The 18,095-nt window shown below is 38.2% G+C and overlaps 1 protein-coding gene and 1 long non-coding RNA gene across 2 annotated transcripts in view; one reads left to right on the forward strand and one right to left on the reverse strand.

Moving 5' to 3' along the window:
* The window catches only part of galnt18b (UDP-N-acetyl-alpha-D-galactosamine:polypeptide N-acetylgalactosaminyltransferase 18b), a 74,374-nt gene that overhangs the window by 3,470 nt on the left and 52,809 nt on the right, over window positions 1–18,095 (reverse strand). The window contains exons 7-8 of the mRNA XM_077563056.1: window positions 5,969–6,154; window positions 2,388–2,525 (exon numbers count right to left, since the gene is read on the reverse strand). Of these exons, the coding sequence (XP_077419182.1) occupies window positions 2,388–2,525; window positions 5,969–6,154 (324 nt within the window). The remainder of the gene's footprint in view (window positions 1–2,387; window positions 2,526–5,968; window positions 6,155–18,095) is intronic.
* Window positions 9,916–17,116, forward strand: LOC144050100 (uncharacterized). Its single transcript, XR_013293784.1, has 3 exons — window positions 9,916–10,024; window positions 14,835–14,925; window positions 16,979–17,116. It is a non-coding gene; the product is annotated as an uncharacterized LOC144050100 (long non-coding RNA).

The following is an 18,095-nucleotide window of genomic DNA, read 5'->3' on the forward strand; positions in this document are numbered from 1 at the left end:
CCTGTGGAGACAAACTTGGAAAATTTGACAACTGATGAATGACAGTGTAGAAGCCTTCAAGTAATCGTGGATTAGCAAATGCAAGTTTAAAATCATTCATGACTCACAATCGATTGGCCTACTGTCTTCAAAAACAGCTTAGTTCTTAAAGCTTGCTTATTTTCCAAAGAAGATTTTGGTGTTGAGACATATCGGTCACAATTTCTTCTTCTTCTTTTTTTTGGTATCGATCTGTCCCTGTATTGTTTGTTATTTTTTTGCCTCTCCAATCTCCAATTTCAAGAGAGCATAGCTTAAAAACAAATCAACAAACTATCTGAGAAGTGTTGTAAAGCTCCGCCTTTTTGCAGGAGCTGTGCAGAATTATGGCGCCTCAAGAACGAAAATTTCAATGTTAGCTCGTTTTGTTAAAATGAATCGCAACGCTTCAGTGGAGAAGGAAATGGTCAGGCATGAAGGTAAGATTCATTTCTGCCTATTACACTGCTTGGTCAGTCGTAGACTTTGATGCGGAGGGCAGCAGCCGCCTGTGACATATTCAATTATTCCTACCATTGTAATAAATAATGAATACTAAATTAGCAATTTTAGTGCAGTCAATTATTGATTGGACGATTTTGGGGTGGTGCATAGAAGGAGCATAATGTGTTTTTTTTAATTTTTTTATTTCCTGAAAGGTAGTGATTTTAGACATGCAAGAATTCTCCCCAACAACTGTATCCTTTTTTTTTAACACACAGACAAAAAAAAAAAAAATGAAAGTGTGACAACTAATTAAAAATGAATGTAAACAGACAATGTGTGGTGTGTTTTATTTTAGTGTCCCGCTGTAGTGACTCGTCAAGCCAATGCCACTGAGTAGCACATCAATTGCATGCAGCAAATATAGAATAACGAGGACTACAGACATGAATGAATGTTATAAGGTTGGCCCGCTTCCTTGCTTTCCAGCTGCCGTTTGTCAGTTTGTACAGGACAAATCACCCATACAACGGGGGGGAACCACAATAGTGCAGTCCGACTGTCACTGTGCATTAGGGAGCTTCTCAGATGAGATGTGGGAGGAAAGGGACATTCCAGCTTGGGCCAGTACAAACAGTGCCAGCATATGTCTAGGTAGCTGTGTGTGTTATCCTGACTAATACAATTCTGCTGCAAAGTCCTCCAGTTGGATTAGCATTATCTACAGTTTAAACTAGAATGACATAGCTGACCTCCGCCAAGGTTGAATAGTGAACAGAAGCAGCTTCTTAGTTCTTAATAGGGTCCAACCCTTATGGATATTTATTTTAGGCAGAGGCAGATTTTGATATTTGGCACAATACAATTCTGAAACCGATTAATTAATACATAAAAAAAAAAGGTCTTTGATACAGGCTACTGGAGCCTAGTTCTTATGTTAGGGGGCAACTTTCTGGTTTACAGAGGTGCTACATGCTGATGCAAATGATGCGGATTTGCGCGGGACAGTTCCCCAATAGCCAGCCACTACCTGTTCTAAGACAAGTATATGAGTGGGCCCGGCTGCATCATGATGAAGGGCTTCTGGCATAAAAAAAACAAGTAGCCCTGGATGCAGAGTGCAGTTCGAGGCAGCCGCCACGTCGAGTGGATTTAAACATTTCACTCCGCCAACACGGATTTTTCAAAATGGTTTAAACAATTTTTTTCCCAACAAAATTTGCAGATTTAATAATGCGCCGTCTTATGATGTAAAGTAATTTAAAAAAACACACTATGGAGCATCGAAAATTACAAACACTCAACCTTCAGTTAGCCGGGGCGAAGCTAACTAAAGGGTTTGAGGATACGGCCGAAGTGCAGTACTTCATGTCCGCAGCAGATAGCGCATACCTGGACAGTTGAGGTTAGTATTTGGGTTTCGGTCAGTTTTCAATGTTCCATTGTGACTCAAACTGCAAACATTTTAAAATAAATGTTCTTGACAGAAATGATGGTGTCTGTTTTAGTGAGCAGGCTGCTTGTATTTCATGGAGGTTGACATAAGACAACAAGAGCGTATTACTTCTGAAGCAGAGCCAAACAGCTGAATGAGAAAATGCATTCTAAGAAGATTCTTTTTTTATGTGGCCCTGTGTATTTGTGCTTGTTTGCTCATCAATTTCTTAGCAGTCTTTCAAAAAAAAAAAAAAAACGATGTTGTGAATAGAAGCATTCTAGGGCAACCGTTCCATTGAGAGAAACAAAAAAAAGACAAAATAGATACCTCTATCTACATTGTGCTACACTACAGCAATAGTTTTGGGAAATCACAATTTACTTTCCTTAGGTAATTCAAGTAGTTTAAAGTGACGGCAGCAGTGTATTTGCTTTTGGCTTTTGCTCTAATGTAAGCAAGGTGAGGATTAAAAGATGACATTTCTTACTACTCCATATGCCACAGTTTCGCTGTACATTCTCATCTCAGGGTAGATGTTGACCAGGTACCATCTGAAGGTTTTACACTGCAGCCTCTTCCTCAGAGCCTTCCTCTCGGATATGTCGCCGATGTCAATGCCCGAGTCCTGGATTGATACACACAAACACACATAAGCATACAAAGCAGAACATTGATTAGGTACAATTGGCAGAGGCGTCAATCACCACCAAGGCCATCTGTTGTGTTAGCAAATCGCCTCTATAGACATTGGACATTTTCCTAGCATCTATTGTAAACCGTGTCACATCACATTTCCACACTCAGCCTTATTATGGTCAATCTCATTTCATGATCAGTGATGGCTGTCTTTATGTCTCATTCAAAAATGCATTCAAAGCACAGCGTCACTGCAGTTCTTCTCTGGTGGCCAGAAAACATCTAGAAGTGTCTCATGCTGTTGGTTTTCACTCTCTCTGAGGTAAACCAACAGTGGCATTTGCCCTGCGTGCTTAATTCTTTGGGCTGCGGCTAAATTTCATGCTTAGTGAGTACGGCCCAAGTTAAATGCCTCATTATTGGCTGAATAAATTGCCTGCAGATGTTCATCTATTTAACAGAATATACAGTACAGACGTCCCTGAGGGATAATACAATTAACATAAGAAGACATAGTGTGCTGATCTAATTATTCATCAAATTCAGTTCCAGAGAAGAAAAACATTTATCTCTTGATTCTCTCGGAAGACAATCCCCTCACCCGAAGACCTAAATACTGTTCAGTGAAAGCTCTTAAATTGTAGACAATCAATCACAGGATGATGAATGATTTTTTTTTGGGGTCCTGTTCAGCTACATAATCACGCAGAAAGGTGAATCTGTCTGCCTTTTTATGCTGGAACAGTTTTTCTGTGCAACAGGGAAGTTAGAAATACTCTCTCCACCATTATATTTATTGGAAATAAAGCCTACAGGACAAGGTTTGAGAGAAAAAGGCATATTTCCATTCCAGTTAGTAAATTATCAGCACGACATCTGTTCACATGATATGTATTACCAAAACGCTAAACACATCCGTGGAGAAAATCTGCAGATCATGTAAAATTGATTGGAAAATGCTGGCGAGACAAACATAAATGAACTAATGTTAATTTCTTAGTTGGTTAATGTGCAGCACATTTCTATTAACATACAAATGAACTCATTTATCAAGTTTATGGGAACATTTTGGGGAAGGTCTATTTTATGTTCCAGCATGACTGCGCTCCAATATACAAAGGAAGGTCCATAAAGGCATCATTGGGTGGCTAAAACAAAGACTGGATATGGATGAATGGACAAACTTAGGAATTTTTCAAATTCATGAATAAATAGATAAGTAACTTTAGGCAAGGCAAGGCAAGGCAAGGCAAGTTTATTTGTATAGTACACTTCACGGACAAGATAATTCAGAGTATCGAGATAATTAAAATATTATTAAGACTTTGCAAAAAATATATAATCATGTAAAATAATTAAACAATTAAAATGATTACTGGAGAATCCACAGAGTCAAATTTGGCCCCTATAAATTCTGCCAAGACCTTTTTTTTTTAAAGTTTTTTTAAATTTTTTTTTACAAATTTAACTTCAAAAGTCCAGAGTGCCACTTCTGACCCCTGCATGGGGCCATCTAGTGGATGAATATTGCACTTACATGAGCCAGAGTGGTGGTGACAAGATGGCTGGCAACATGCTGTTTTGTTGAGCTGGAAATCAATCCAAGCAAAACCATCTTCTCAGCAAACCATCAGATGGTAAAATTTAGTTGTTTTTGTTATTTCATATCATGTTGCAGAATGCCTAGGAGTATGTTTTATATATATACAGTATTTTGATAAATTAGCAACTCTGAGCTAGTTAAAAAAAAGGGTTAAAATTGAAAAAACATATATTTTGGTGTTCAGTGAACTTATCGCAGTCATTTAATGTATAATTCATAATTTTCCAAAGAAGAAAAGGGTTCTTGGGTTCTCCAGGGTTAAAAGCAAGCATTAGTCCAGATACATTAAAAGGTAACTTTAGTAGTATGCTTGTTACTACCTGGCACCAGACAGTAGGAGAAAAAAAATGAACAAATCGTGACTACTCTGCGCAAAATGAGAACCTTGAAGAATCCTCAGAAAATCACCTCAGTATAAAAAAACCTCCCAAGATATGACAAATGATCAAGTGTTTCAATTTGTAAGCAGTTCAAGAGATTCATTAGGTTTCAAGAGTCAATTAATGTGCATAGATAAGTTACCTCAACTTAAGAGTTGTATTTGTTTAGTGGCCAAACTCAGTTTAATTGTATCAAATCACTATTAAAAAAAAACATTAAATTGAGTTGAGATGCCATTAATCTTCCCCTCACCCTGATCCACCCCCACCCCCACCATTTTTGTTATGTGTTTTTGATAAAGATTAACACTGTTTTGTTTCAAAAGACATAGTAAATCATAATGAAAGCTGATGTTAAGAATTTTTTTTAATTTTTTATGAAATTTAAAGTCACAGGTTCACAACAACAACTGCAGTGTTGTGTGTGTGTCTTTAAGGGGCGTGACCTAGTCCCTAGTGGGTCACATCACAAATATGCCAAGTTTGTCTGTTTATGTGAACATCTGGACTCCAGTTTTGGCTTTCTATAGTTACTTGTAAGTGTTCTCATTTTGTAATTGTGTGTTTGACTGTTTGCTCTGTTCCATGAATTTATTTCTTTTCAGCGTATTTGAAGTTCAGTCGCAACACAAATTTTAGTAGGGTGTGAACACAAGTCAGATTACAACAATAATGCAAGCAATTGTGTGGCTTTAACACATGAAGTTTTCATATTTCATGCAATAATGATATGTAAAGAATTGCACTGAAATTATACAGACACTATACAAACAAGTAAATAAATATAAATACTGTATATTAATTACGTAAACAAAATAAAACCCACGGACCGCAATGAAGGAGAGGTTGTCTTTTTCCTCCCCAAATTGCAGCCTTTGAGATTTGAAAACTACATTCTACTACATTGTGATGTCGATTTGAATTTGAAATTTAATTGTTCAGCTCGAGTACACTGTCCAGTAGGTCTTCAGTTTACAACAATATTCCTCTTCCCGAGACACAGCGGGAACACAATTTTGTTGTCAGAACACACTGCAAACCACTCATTGGACATAATTTTTAACCACAAAATATTGGTGGATACTAACGTAAAACAAGGATTAAATGTAGATTATTTTCTCAAAATTGTAAAAGCAAAACATTACATGAGACATATAAGCCCACGAATAGTGAAAATCCACCATTGAAGCCGCACCAAATGCTCGCAATTGTCCACAAATGCCACAAGATGGCGGTAAAGTACTATGCATGTCAAAATGAAGCTCTTCAATTAATTTCAACACACAGTACTTCTGTGACAAGAAGATGCCACCAGATGAGCACAGCAAAATCAAATAGGAGCTTTTCAGCAAACAACAGAGGTTTATTTTATTTTACTTTTTGGTCCTCCAGCGAGGTTAATTTGCGCCAAAACCTTTCATGGCGTTCCTTGTGTGGAAGCTCACTCACCTCCTGAGGAATGTTCCAGGCCATGTAAACATGACTCTTAAACTCATCCATCCAGACCTCTGCCACTCTGAGGGCATTGCGTCGCACGTGAGACGTCAAATCCTCCGTGTAGGGTTTATGAGCGCGCTCGATGTGGGCGATGCGGGCGCAAGGCAGAACCTCCACGCTGCCGCCACACTGCCACACCTGGTTTGGAGCAAAAATATAAATACAATGGAAGAAAAGAGTGTCATTAAAGGTTGTGACAGAGTTACAGTGTAGGGTTGCAGACCTTCTGTATGCCGAAAGAAAGAAAAGTTGAAAGACTATCTGCAATGCGCCGCTCACAAAAAGCACTTCTGCAGATGTGGTGATTTATTATTGTAATGAAAAGGCTATTTTGTCTGCACAGAAGAGGGAACCACATTCATTATGCTCCAATTTGCTGGTGCTTTGCGTCTTTTCAAGTGTGAGAGCAGCTGAGGAGCCTCTTCATAGTGAGTGCAGCGAGCCACCGTTCACAAGCAATCTTTATTGTTGTCACTTCTCTAGCTTTCTGCGGTCTCAACTGTCAGGAGGTAGCTCCCCAGATGCTAAATGTTCAAAAGGGGGAGGACGGAAACCATGTTGATTAAAATCCAATGACAGTGAACTATGACATAATGAAGATGGCTGGGAGGTTTGGGATTGTTTGATGACTTTGTGACTTGACATTCAACCATTAGTGAAGAAGAATGTTGTTTTCAACACTCCAGGTGCTATTAAATACAAGTTTAATAAAGTGTAAATAAACACGTTTACATTGGGGGCAAACAAGTCAGATCCTGCAGATGGTGATAGGCCTACTAACAGGTATTAAAGAATTTATTTCCACTGTTACATTTGAACTTACATTGGGGCCAACCACCTCCACATTCATGCGCACGGCTCATCATGAGAAATGACTGACCCCACGACTCTGGCTGGATTTTGAAGTGTTCGGTTTAGGTGAACGGTATGGGATTTTTTAAAATTTTTATTACACGCACGCACGCACGCACGCACGCACGCACACACGCACACACACACAAACACACATCCACATACAAAAAAAAAGGGAGAACAATGATGATGACATGTCAAATGATCAATACTGAGCTCTCCCAGAAAAAAAAGAAAAAAAAGAAATGACTGACCCAACTTCCAGTTTTTTCAAGATCCAAACTGTTGTTCTGAAGATTTCTTTGCTTGGGTAAAAATTTATAAATAAATAATAAAAATAAAATTACAATAAATTTGACATATGACACACTTCACAAGAAGCAGCAGTTTGACAGACTGCGAACAATTCTTCAGAAAAGAGCCTTGAAGCTGTTTATTGCCACGTCCAGTTGAAGTTTACTGTCAAACTAAATATAAAACAAAAGCAAATGACACCCTGTCTATTTATAACACAACCGCACCTTAGTAAACTTAGCTTAATGCTAATGAACAATGCAAATGGCCATAGACAGGCAAAAAAAAGAAGTTATCAAACAATACTCACCGGCAGATAACCATTATAGTTTGTGAAGAAGACTACTGTGGCTTACATATCCATGAATATCCGTAAATCTGTATTACATGTGGAGTCAGTCCTCCAATACAAATGTCCAAATAGGTCGTTTTGAAAAGGTGCCAAATTACGACCAAGTGCTACATTTTTTAGCTTAGCGACCTCTACCGTCCATGTTAAATGGCGCAAAAATACAAAACTGTGACTCGAACCCAGTTTGTCTGGTCAGAAGACACGTGTTTATCTGACTTAGTTATTCGTCCAGTGATTGTCTTAGTGTTGTCTACATGTTTTGCAACGGTCTACAACCTCACTGTGCCTTTTCCTAATCTCAACCATTAGTGTCCCATGTAAAGACGTAACGTGTACTGTACAACCTCATGAAAGCCTCATCCTAACCCCAACCATTAGTCCGACGGCGAATTGACATACAGTACATGTCAACACTAAAAATGAACACTAAGATCAGACCAGACAATCTGGGTTCAAGTCTTATCTTTGTATTTTTTCGCTATTTAACATGGTTGATGGAAGCCGCTAAACTACAATACGTGACACTTAGTCGTATTTGGGTGCATGGTAAAACGGCCAATATGGTCGTTATTGTCGAGGGACTTGTTATATATGTGGCCACACAACAGAAGGAGCAGCACATTGCCCATTGAAGTCAACAAAAAAAATATAGCAAAAAACTTTTATTCAATGATGTCATTATTGTATGTTTTTAGGAAGTATAATATTAAAGAGTGCCATTTTCTTTATTTAAAAACACATTACACATTTATTTTTATTTTTGGCATGACATTTCCGTTCTTTTCAAAAGGGAAAGATGATATGACATGTTTTTTTCCCAATTAAACTCTTGTTTCAAGGCACCACAATATATTATTTATTCATGTCACTCCACCTCTGATAATTAATATTGCTGGTTTCATCCCAATTGCATCCATACTGTATGTAATACTGTGGATCCATGTATAGTATAATAGTCATGACATATAATGTTGCAGCCTATTATTGCTGTTTTTAATCACAATCAACTGCATATGTACTATTAGTATACATAGTACTGTCAAGTATCTTGTCTGAATATGGTTGATGTATAGTGGTCACTCCCACTACTGCCAGTTTTTTAACTGCTCAGTATGGATTACGTTGTATAATTTTTCTGCTGCATAACACACATGGCCTATTCTAGCTTCAGGACTGGACGGATTTTTTTGAATAGTTCATGACATATTTGTGATTGTTCAGCCTTGAGTGAATTCTAATTTGAGTTGTAAAGTTCTGTGTGGTTTAGTATAATGAAGGACAAATTGGAAGAAAACAAAGACAGACAATTCAGTCGTCGTCGACTTCTGTGCTTTTTGTTGTTGTTGTTTTTGCTGATGTGATTGCAGCACATTATTCGGCTTTTAAACGTCTGCATGCCCTGCATTTAGCAGAATAATTTAAAGCTTTCATATTGTTAAGTCTTGTAATCAGCTCTGTGGGTGTGAATGCTGCTCAGTCGCTAACTGCACTTCATTTAGATGATAGTTTTTATAGTGCCTCCTCATAACGGGCTGTAATTTGTTGTCCTTATAGCGAAAATGCGATAAAGTAGGGAAAATGCGATAAAGCTTTCAGTCAAGATACCAAATTACTTCTGATTCCTAGGGAATGAAATGCCACACCACAATCAATATCATTCACACATAAATTTTACCGGTGTCAAAGGTTAATTCAAAAGGCGGAGCACTTTAGGCTCAAGCTGGGCTGATCACCTGTCAATCATAGGGCGACTGACACAGAGATAAGCAGCGTTGCCACAGTTACCTTGAAGAACATTGTTTAGAAATGAAACATTCATTCTTCATTTTCATAGACTGCTTATATTAGACATACATCTTCCTTGTGTGCTCCACAAGTGCAGCGTTTGTCATCCATATTTATTTTTATAGAAAAATAATACTACATGAGTGCATTAATTGGTGCTCAGAAGCATGCTATAAATGTACCTGCTGTATTAATGTATTTTTAAGAGGTTCTCAAAAATAAAGCTCTAGTAAAAAATTCAAGCTCATTGACATTAATGGTTAAATGGTATAATGGTTAAAAAAAAGCCCTTTAAGAAATTCATAGTGAAGTTTACATACAGTAAAAACTTCATGAAATTAAAACACACACACGGACGTTCATACAATTTCATCCAAAAATAGCCCAAAAGAACTGGAATGAGAACCGGAATCGTCCAAATTCAAACGATGCCCAACCCTAATTACAACAGTCATGCATAATCTGAGTTTGTATTCCTAGCAAAGTGCTCATTGATTGTTAGTGATGTCTTCGCACAGACTACACGATGTCATCGGCCACAGCTTTCAAGTTTCAGCTCATTACGAATAAATAAGCCACAATTTCAAATCGACTTTCTATCTTCACAGGCCTAAAAGTGCTTTATAGTGTTGCCTTGTTCACCCTGAAATCTGGAGAAGCATGGGTTCATCCATCAGTCATGCCATGAGTCATCATTGAAGGCCCGAGGTAGAGAAGTGGCTGAGGTAGGCTGCATTTTACTGATAAACATCATGAGTCTGACGTATCATTTAATGGAAGCGCATTTATCATAGCTTTGCTTTTGGAACACACACCACATTCTTTTTTAATAAAAAACAACAACATTAATAAATAGAGTGAGGGCACTTAAACAGCAGATAGAGCAGATGCTTTGGGAAAAATATCCCTTAATTCCCTCAAAACTACAGAGTTCATGAATGATGACTTATGAGATGCCCGCATATCACGCAAGACTTCAGTTCAGCAAGCGTCAAAGGATCAACTCTGCATATGTTTTACTATTTATTTGGGTCAATATCACTTTAAAGTGCCTTTAATGTCCTCACCAGAATCACTCAGTCATGATGAAAGCGTAGCAGAATAATGAAACTCAAGAGTTCTTATTAGAAGTGGCCAAGCATTTGCACACATGTGAGTGCAATGGTAAGTCTTTTAAAATGGACTTATTTGGCTTTTTTCCCCACGTGTGAAATGTAAAGTTACAATGTTAAAAACGAGATGCGCGAGATGCAAACACATCATTACAAACACTGAATGTTTTCTGTAGCTTGTTTTTACGTCTTAATATTAAAAGTGGCTAATAGTTTTTACACTTTACGGGAATGTTAAAATCTTATTTAAGGTATTGCTTGTAAAGTAAAGTAAATTAAAGGGTTGTGAATTCCAAATAAATTAGAGGTTCGACATAAGAGGCTCGACTGTATCTCTACCAAGGTTTCAAATATGTGAATCAAATGGCTGACCAAATGGTTTCAAAATGGTCCTTAAATGGTTCCAGGTAGTGATGAGATTTTCAGCTCTTTTGGGTGATCCGGTTCATTTGGATAAGCTCAGTGAAAAGAGCTGGCTCTTTTTGGCTCTCAAACAGCTCTTTTAGCTTTAGCTTTTCTTTTAATATTTTTGACAAATTTAGCATACATTTTGATAAATGACTTGGTGAACTACATATTGCACTCTACTGACTACAAATAGCAACAATTATCAAGCAAAAAAAAATAGATTTTTGTTTATTTTATTGAAAGTTAAAAAGGCTACAAACAATAAATAAGACAGAGAGAGAGAAAGAGAGAGAGGGGGAAAATGACAGAGGGAGTTCACTTCAAAGAACACTTCTTTGTGCCGGCTCGTTCGTGAACGACCCGTCCCTACTTCCAGGTGTGCGCAGTTTCCCATTTAACATGAGTTTGAATGTGACAGTTTAAGGCCCCGTCCACACGAAAGCCAGTTTCAATGTAACCTAACAAGTGTCTTACCATTTAGGCTCTTCGTCCACATGACGGCGCGGTTTTGGATCTTAAAACCAATTACTTTTGAAACCGGGCTCCAGAGTGGAAAGATTTCAAAACGCGCCCCGTACGCGTCCGTTTGGACACCATATGCAGGATACTCCTCCAGTGATGACGTAACGGTCGCAGCTCGATGACGATGCATTGTCTGCTCCAATTCTCGTGTGACTGCTCGCGATCTGGTCTGTGAACAACAATGGCGGCTAGCCGTGTCTTAGTCGTTTTGCGCAGCCTCTTTAGCTTGCTTATGCTTTTGCAGTAAAATATTTTGCTTCTTTATTCCCACGTTCAACAAGCGGTGTTGTACTTGAATCAACCGCCATTGTCACTTCTTGTTGTTTTGATACATGCAAAGCCATGTTTGTTCTGTAGATTGCAATAAAGTTAGAAAAAAAAGTGTTTGTCTTCTTTGCTGATTCTTCTTCTACGCTTTCCGTTAACTCCCCGTGGCTGCGCTACAGCGCCACTCCAGCCTTGGCATATACATTACAGCCGTTAAACGTCCTCAGCGTCTTCTTTTGGACACACGCAAGTCTTGAAATGCTTCTGTGTGTACGAGATTTGTTTGAGCAACGAAGCCGGCTTTGCTTCCGTCTGAACGGGGCCTAATTCTGAACCCAGCCACATGATAATTATAAAAAAAAAAAAAAATTGTATAGGTTTTAGTCCACAATAATGGTGGGAAAAGTTTTGAAATTATTTCTCTTGATGTGTGTTTTTAAATCCACATTTTGCACTCCTCTACAAAAGTTTGAGTACTTTTTGCATAACCCTGAAAGAACCCTAATACCAGAGCATAAATGGCCTCTTGACAAAAAATATGAGAAAATCTGAAACTTTTCAATGCACATGTGATTGAGAATATTTCTTTAGAAATTCAATTTTCCATTTCATACTTGTATGTCTCTCTGAAGCATTCTGCTTTCATCTCACTGTGCCCAATCTCCCATCCTTCAACGCAGCAAGACGGGCTCTCCCCCCAAAAAAAACACCCAAAATATTTCCCGCTGCAATCATTTCGCATTTCCTCAGCAAGCCATGATAACTCTTCACATCAAAGCACATGCAAGGTAAAGCTGCTCCTCCTCTTCTGCTGCCCAGAGCAGTGCAAATAATTGGCACCGACTTGCCGCTTGTATGCATCATCTCACACTGTCTGCTATCAGTACATTTACCGGCCGCTCCACTCAATTTTCGCATTATACCGCCATCCTTCAACACTGTTCCTCACAAAAAGCATGTGATTTGACATACTTGTAGTAGTATTATACTATGCGTCACTGCTCACTAACAATTCATTTGCTATCCCTGCGTATGATAATAACATCTGCCTTGTCAGATGATGAGAAATGTTACCTAATTCACTGCCTGCCATATTCAAAGCAGCAAATTCCTCATATTGCCAAGCCTTTTTGACTGATCTTTCAAGAACCAGACAGTATGGTGTTCTCTGATTGTGTACTGAAACTAACAAAAGAAAGAGAAGACTCTCTTTTTTCAAAATAAAACTTTTTCCGTTCGATAATAGTCAACAGTAGAGCGTTGGTTGGTTTCACCAAAAACATTGTTTTCTGACCAAAAAGCAGAGAAAACAAGCTTTTTGTTGCCAATCAAAACAGGGATTTTGACGGTAATACCTTTTGCTTTTGTGACACCTCAAACTAAAAAACAACAAAAACATGACTGAGAAATAGATTTTGATTGAAAAATAATCATTTTCTTAGACATATGCTTACAAGCGATGCTCATCCACTCTTTGAACAGCAATCGACTATCTACAACAACAAATTCTCTGTTAACCCCTGGGCGTTATTTTATTTTGAAATGGCTTGGGTCAGAACCAACAAAAAGCCAAAAAATGGTCAAATAACGCCCAGGGGTTAAACCATACATAATCAAACTCTGTTCAAGTGAAAGATGCCTAACAAGTTAGACCTCTAATGTATTGAAAATGTTCTCTCTCAAAATCGATGTGACAAGCCAAGATTCACATACTCATTTTTATCATCAACTCCAAAATGAATCCAAAGCGATGATGCAATGCCACCATCTACAGGGATTTGTTAGTTAGTACAGTGTTAGGCAAACTTGAATTTCATAAACAAACTTGGCGAGACCCTCTTCCATGACAAATTCTGTACATATGTTACATAGGTTTACTGTAGATTCCACTTGACAAACATAAATGCAGTTTCTAATTTATCGTCATTTATCATCATAAGTAAGCATTCTCCCAACTCCTTGAATCTATTCCGCCCTGTCTGGCCACACATAATGCACATGCCAGCAACTGCCACTACTTTTATCGAATGTAGCTTTCTTTCAGCTTAAAGGATTGAAGTTCACAAATGTATTGTACTGCATGTTATTTAATTCATGGGTAAATTGCTATATAAAAAAACGAATGTTTAATTTTAGATAATTAATGTATTTTTGTTTATTATCCTTGTGGACCCTAATCAGCCACAATGTTAACTGCTCTGCACCGCGCGCGCACACATGCATACTTACACATGCGGCTGGCTGGTACTGAGGCAAATGCTACTGTATCCCGCCAGTCTCGTTTGTTATGAGCCAAGCCTCACTGCTTTAACAGCATGGTCTTCTTGCATAAATTTTTTTTTTTTTTCTTCTGGAACATATGAGCACTGGGAAAGTTAAATTGTAGTTACTGATGCTGCTGCTTGTAATGCAGGAAGTTTGTCCATCTTGTTCACTGCCGCTGTGCTAAAATAAGATCAAATAAAGGGATTTTTGCACCGAGGGCTCGTGGGTCATTGCCCCCACCTTATCAAGCAGATGGAACTGTGGTGGTGCTTTTCTTTTTTTATCCAACCATTTTCTAAGCTTATCCTGTTCAGTGTCACTGCAGGGGCTGCATCTCAGCTTACTTTGGGCACATTAAGTGGGAAGGGATCCCGAGGCATCTGCCTGAAACTCAGCTATGTCAACCGCTACAATCATTTTCTTGTATTTCAAGTACGCAGAGAAATGGGTGTTTATGAGTATAGTGTTAAAGGGACTATACTAGTTACAACTCGACGTGAATCACGGAAATGTGTGAATGATTAGCTCCCACACAAAAAGGTTTGTAATTGCCTGTAGATGCCAGAAGATGGCTGCCAAGCACTTTTTTTGTATTAGACAGGGCTATGGCCTGACTAAATTAAGTTTTTCCTTCACACCTATTAAGTGTGAATTACACATCCAGTTAAGTCTATTTCTGAAAGTGTTACCGTGAGTGTGTTTGTTTGTTTAATTACACAATCTTAAAAAACAAATACAAATATACAGTAGAGGTAGAAACCCATTACAGGCTTATCAAAGACCCCACCTAATAATAATAAAGTAACATTTAAATAAAAATATACTACCAACCTCAGCAAACATTTCTTCAACATAACTGAATTATTATTTTAGCAAAAAAATTTCATCAGAATTTCCGCCCCACTCTTTTATTTGCATAACAAATGTTCTTACATGAGTTTCTCTGCCCATAACTTGTCAGGTAGTCTTGGTGAAGATTTGCCACTTTCAAGTGACGGTTGGAGTCCGGCCGCCAGACTACACATTCTGAAACACGATGTAAAAACCAAAAGGTAAGCAGACCTGCAGTACGTTTTGTTGGCTGCATACTGTACAGTAGATAATCGCTAACTAACACTGTTCGCTTCTGATAAGCGGCAAAGTCTTCATCACTCTTTGAAGTTGTTGACGCTGTTTTTGCAAGTGCAATTTCGTGGCTTGGTAATGAAGTTCTGCAAAAATACAATCCATTTGGTCTTTGTGGCAACTCGCATCTATTTTACAGTTAGAAGTCAGTCATGATTTTAACTAGGGATGGGCGAGTACTGATACCAGGTATCGGTATCGTATTGATAGCAATACCGACCTTATTTCAAAACATTACTACTCAAAACAGCAGATATTACCAGTATAGCCTCTTGACGCCATTATATGATTATATTAAATTATAACTTTTGGAAAATAGAAAATTGCCATTAATTTCATGCAATTTAAGGATAAATAATATATTGGAATAGATAGGTGTGCTTTAAAATTATCTGTCCTTGCTTTTTTTGTGTGGAAATTTTATGTATCAAAAGTACTAATGTTTTCAGTACTTGTTATCGGTATCGGTGACTACTCAAGAGTTGAGTACTCCTACTAGTATTGGTCTAAAAAAAGTGGCTAATTTCAACAATAACCTGGTCTCACCAGTGTTCCAGCAATACAAGAGGCGAGATGGGGTGCCACCTACATGAGGCAGGAGCAAGACTGTTGTTCTGCTGTTGTAGTCATTTCCTTATCGAGTATCTGTCTTTGTTGTGTGTGACAATGGAGCTGTAAGTTATAGCAGGAAGCCACATCGTATACGTATGCCACTATTTTCTGCACCAGAGTGTGATATGACTAGGAAAAAGATTTTCATTGCTGTGCCTTCTAGCGAGCTAAAGTTTTATTTCTCCTACACTGTTGTTGTTTGTTGGCATGTCATATTCTTACTGACGTGTTCCCAGTTTCCCGTGTGTAGGTGTAAAAACAACCCCCTCAAAACCAAAGTGAGTACATGAGATGAGCCAATTAGAGCTCCAATTCCCTTATGGTCCTCTTACTACAACACAGAATGGGAAAAATGCTAGCTAAACATGAGTAAACGAAGAGAAATGACTAACCTTTGACTAGCTTTTGACTCACTTCAAGAAAAGCCTCTGAGGTGCACAGCTAATGCTTTCTAAACATAGTGTCCGGGACAACGTCACACTAAGTCAAGTAGGTCATTGTGCACAACAGTGTAATCAAACCAGCCGTCCATGAAATTTGGAGTGTGTCCATTTTTTCGGCTTATGTTAAAGCAAGCCAAAGAACTGCCAAAGGCAATTTGCAGATCCAGCATATGATGGAATAATTTAATAAATATATATTTTTTAAAAAGTACCACGCTCTCCCTCAGACACTAGGGTTGAATATACAGCATATAGTGCCGATAGAGTCAACCTTCAAGGAGCGATTTGATTATCTGGCTATCAGGATGCAAAAAAAATTTTTTTTAAATGAAGCCACAACTTTCCAGATGAGAGATGACAACCTGAGCCCATCTGCCCCTTTCTAAGTACAAACAGATGTTTGAACTCCTAATGTAAGCAATGCAGAAAATGCATTTTGCCACTTTGCCACCGGGGTGCTGACTCCATCAGCTGTAAATAATTTGTACATGCCCATCTACCACCTGTGTCACTGTGTCCTACTTTACCTTCACCGACCTTTACTCGAAGAATAAATAGATGAGGCCAGAGCGAGCACGCTTATAGGCATATATTTTAATCCTCAATGAAAAATAACTAATAAGTAGTAGTAGTAGAAGTTTATTTTTCTTTGTTTGTGTCTGCACGACTATATAAGACAGTACTGCCTCCTAGTGGCGAAGGCGGGCACACTTGAAGAGACAGCAAATTGAATAGAAGCATTAAATGCACAAACTGTTAATGCTTTACGTTCTATTTAGTTATTTTCTTTTCTTATTATTGTTGACTTGAAGAAACATGTCAACAAAACACTACTTGGACTTTAAAACACAACTCTGCGACACAGCAAGCTACGCTTGTAGCTAGGAGGATACCACTGCAGGAGACCTGCTTGTTTATGTTACAGATACTGGACAGAAGATGAAGTTTGAGAGGCAATGTCGAAAATCTGACGCCGCTGCTTTGCTGTCTGTGCATTCTCTCCATGGGGATTCCACGATTAGGCTTTGGTATTCTCTCAGCGCTACTCAATCCTCGCAGCAGGTGTGTTGAAGACTGTCACACTGCCTTCAACTTCTTCACTCAGTAGCCACAACATTTGCTACACCCGCACAATCTTTTGATACCCTGCCCAAAAGATGTATTAAAACAATCTGCCTTTATAAAGATAATTACGGTTCATTTTGTTTTCATTTTTGTGGTTGCAGTTTGCAGGGTAAAGCTGGTTTTATATCTTGTCCCTGTTTTGTAGCTTAATAAGGCAATGAAAATGTGGCACTCTGTTGAACAGAAAACATCTTGATTTGAAACTATTTTGAATTCCCACCAAAACAGTGCTTTATATTGTTATGGTGTATTGATATTTATGATCTTTACTGTAGTATTTTAATGCCCTTTGACAGTGTTTGAATGAGCTCAATGATTCTCATTTGTTGGTACACATTTGCCGAGAATAGTTGATGATGGCTGCTGAGGTCCTCTGTTCCAGGCAGGCTGCACTGGCACAGTGTTAGCGTACTGTAGTAAAAAACATGTGGCTATGCAGGATGGGGAAAACTTCAATAGTAAAGGTGACGGGTCCTTAAGCACTTTGGGTGTTAGTTCATGTATTGCTCAATAAAGCAACTCTCCAACAAGTTACAACCAATCCCAATTTTCACATTTCAGTTTGCAGTGGGATCCTCAATGCAGTGAAGCTAAAGCAGTGAAAAATGTCCTACCCAGAATCCAACCTTGAGCAATAAAGTGAAAAATGATCCACATTTCCAGAATTATTTGCATGAGACCATGATGGCATTTACATTTAGATTAAATTAAACTGTAGAATGGGGGGGATAAAAAGGCTGTCTCTTGCATAATTCCTTAATCCAATTCCTTTTAGAAATATTGTCATATCCATATATCACCTCCCTGTATAGCTAATAAGAGAGAAAATCCTATAACCAACTCAGTTTACTACTATAGAGATCTCAAATGACTGGAACATTCAATTCAAAACATAATAATCAGATTGTTAAATTAAG

This window comes from Vanacampus margaritifer, chromosome 4 (genome assembly GCF_051991255.1).
Source record: "Vanacampus margaritifer isolate UIUO_Vmar chromosome 4, RoL_Vmar_1.0, whole genome shotgun sequence".
NCBI lineage: Eukaryota > Metazoa > Chordata > Actinopteri > Syngnathiformes > Syngnathidae > Vanacampus > Vanacampus margaritifer.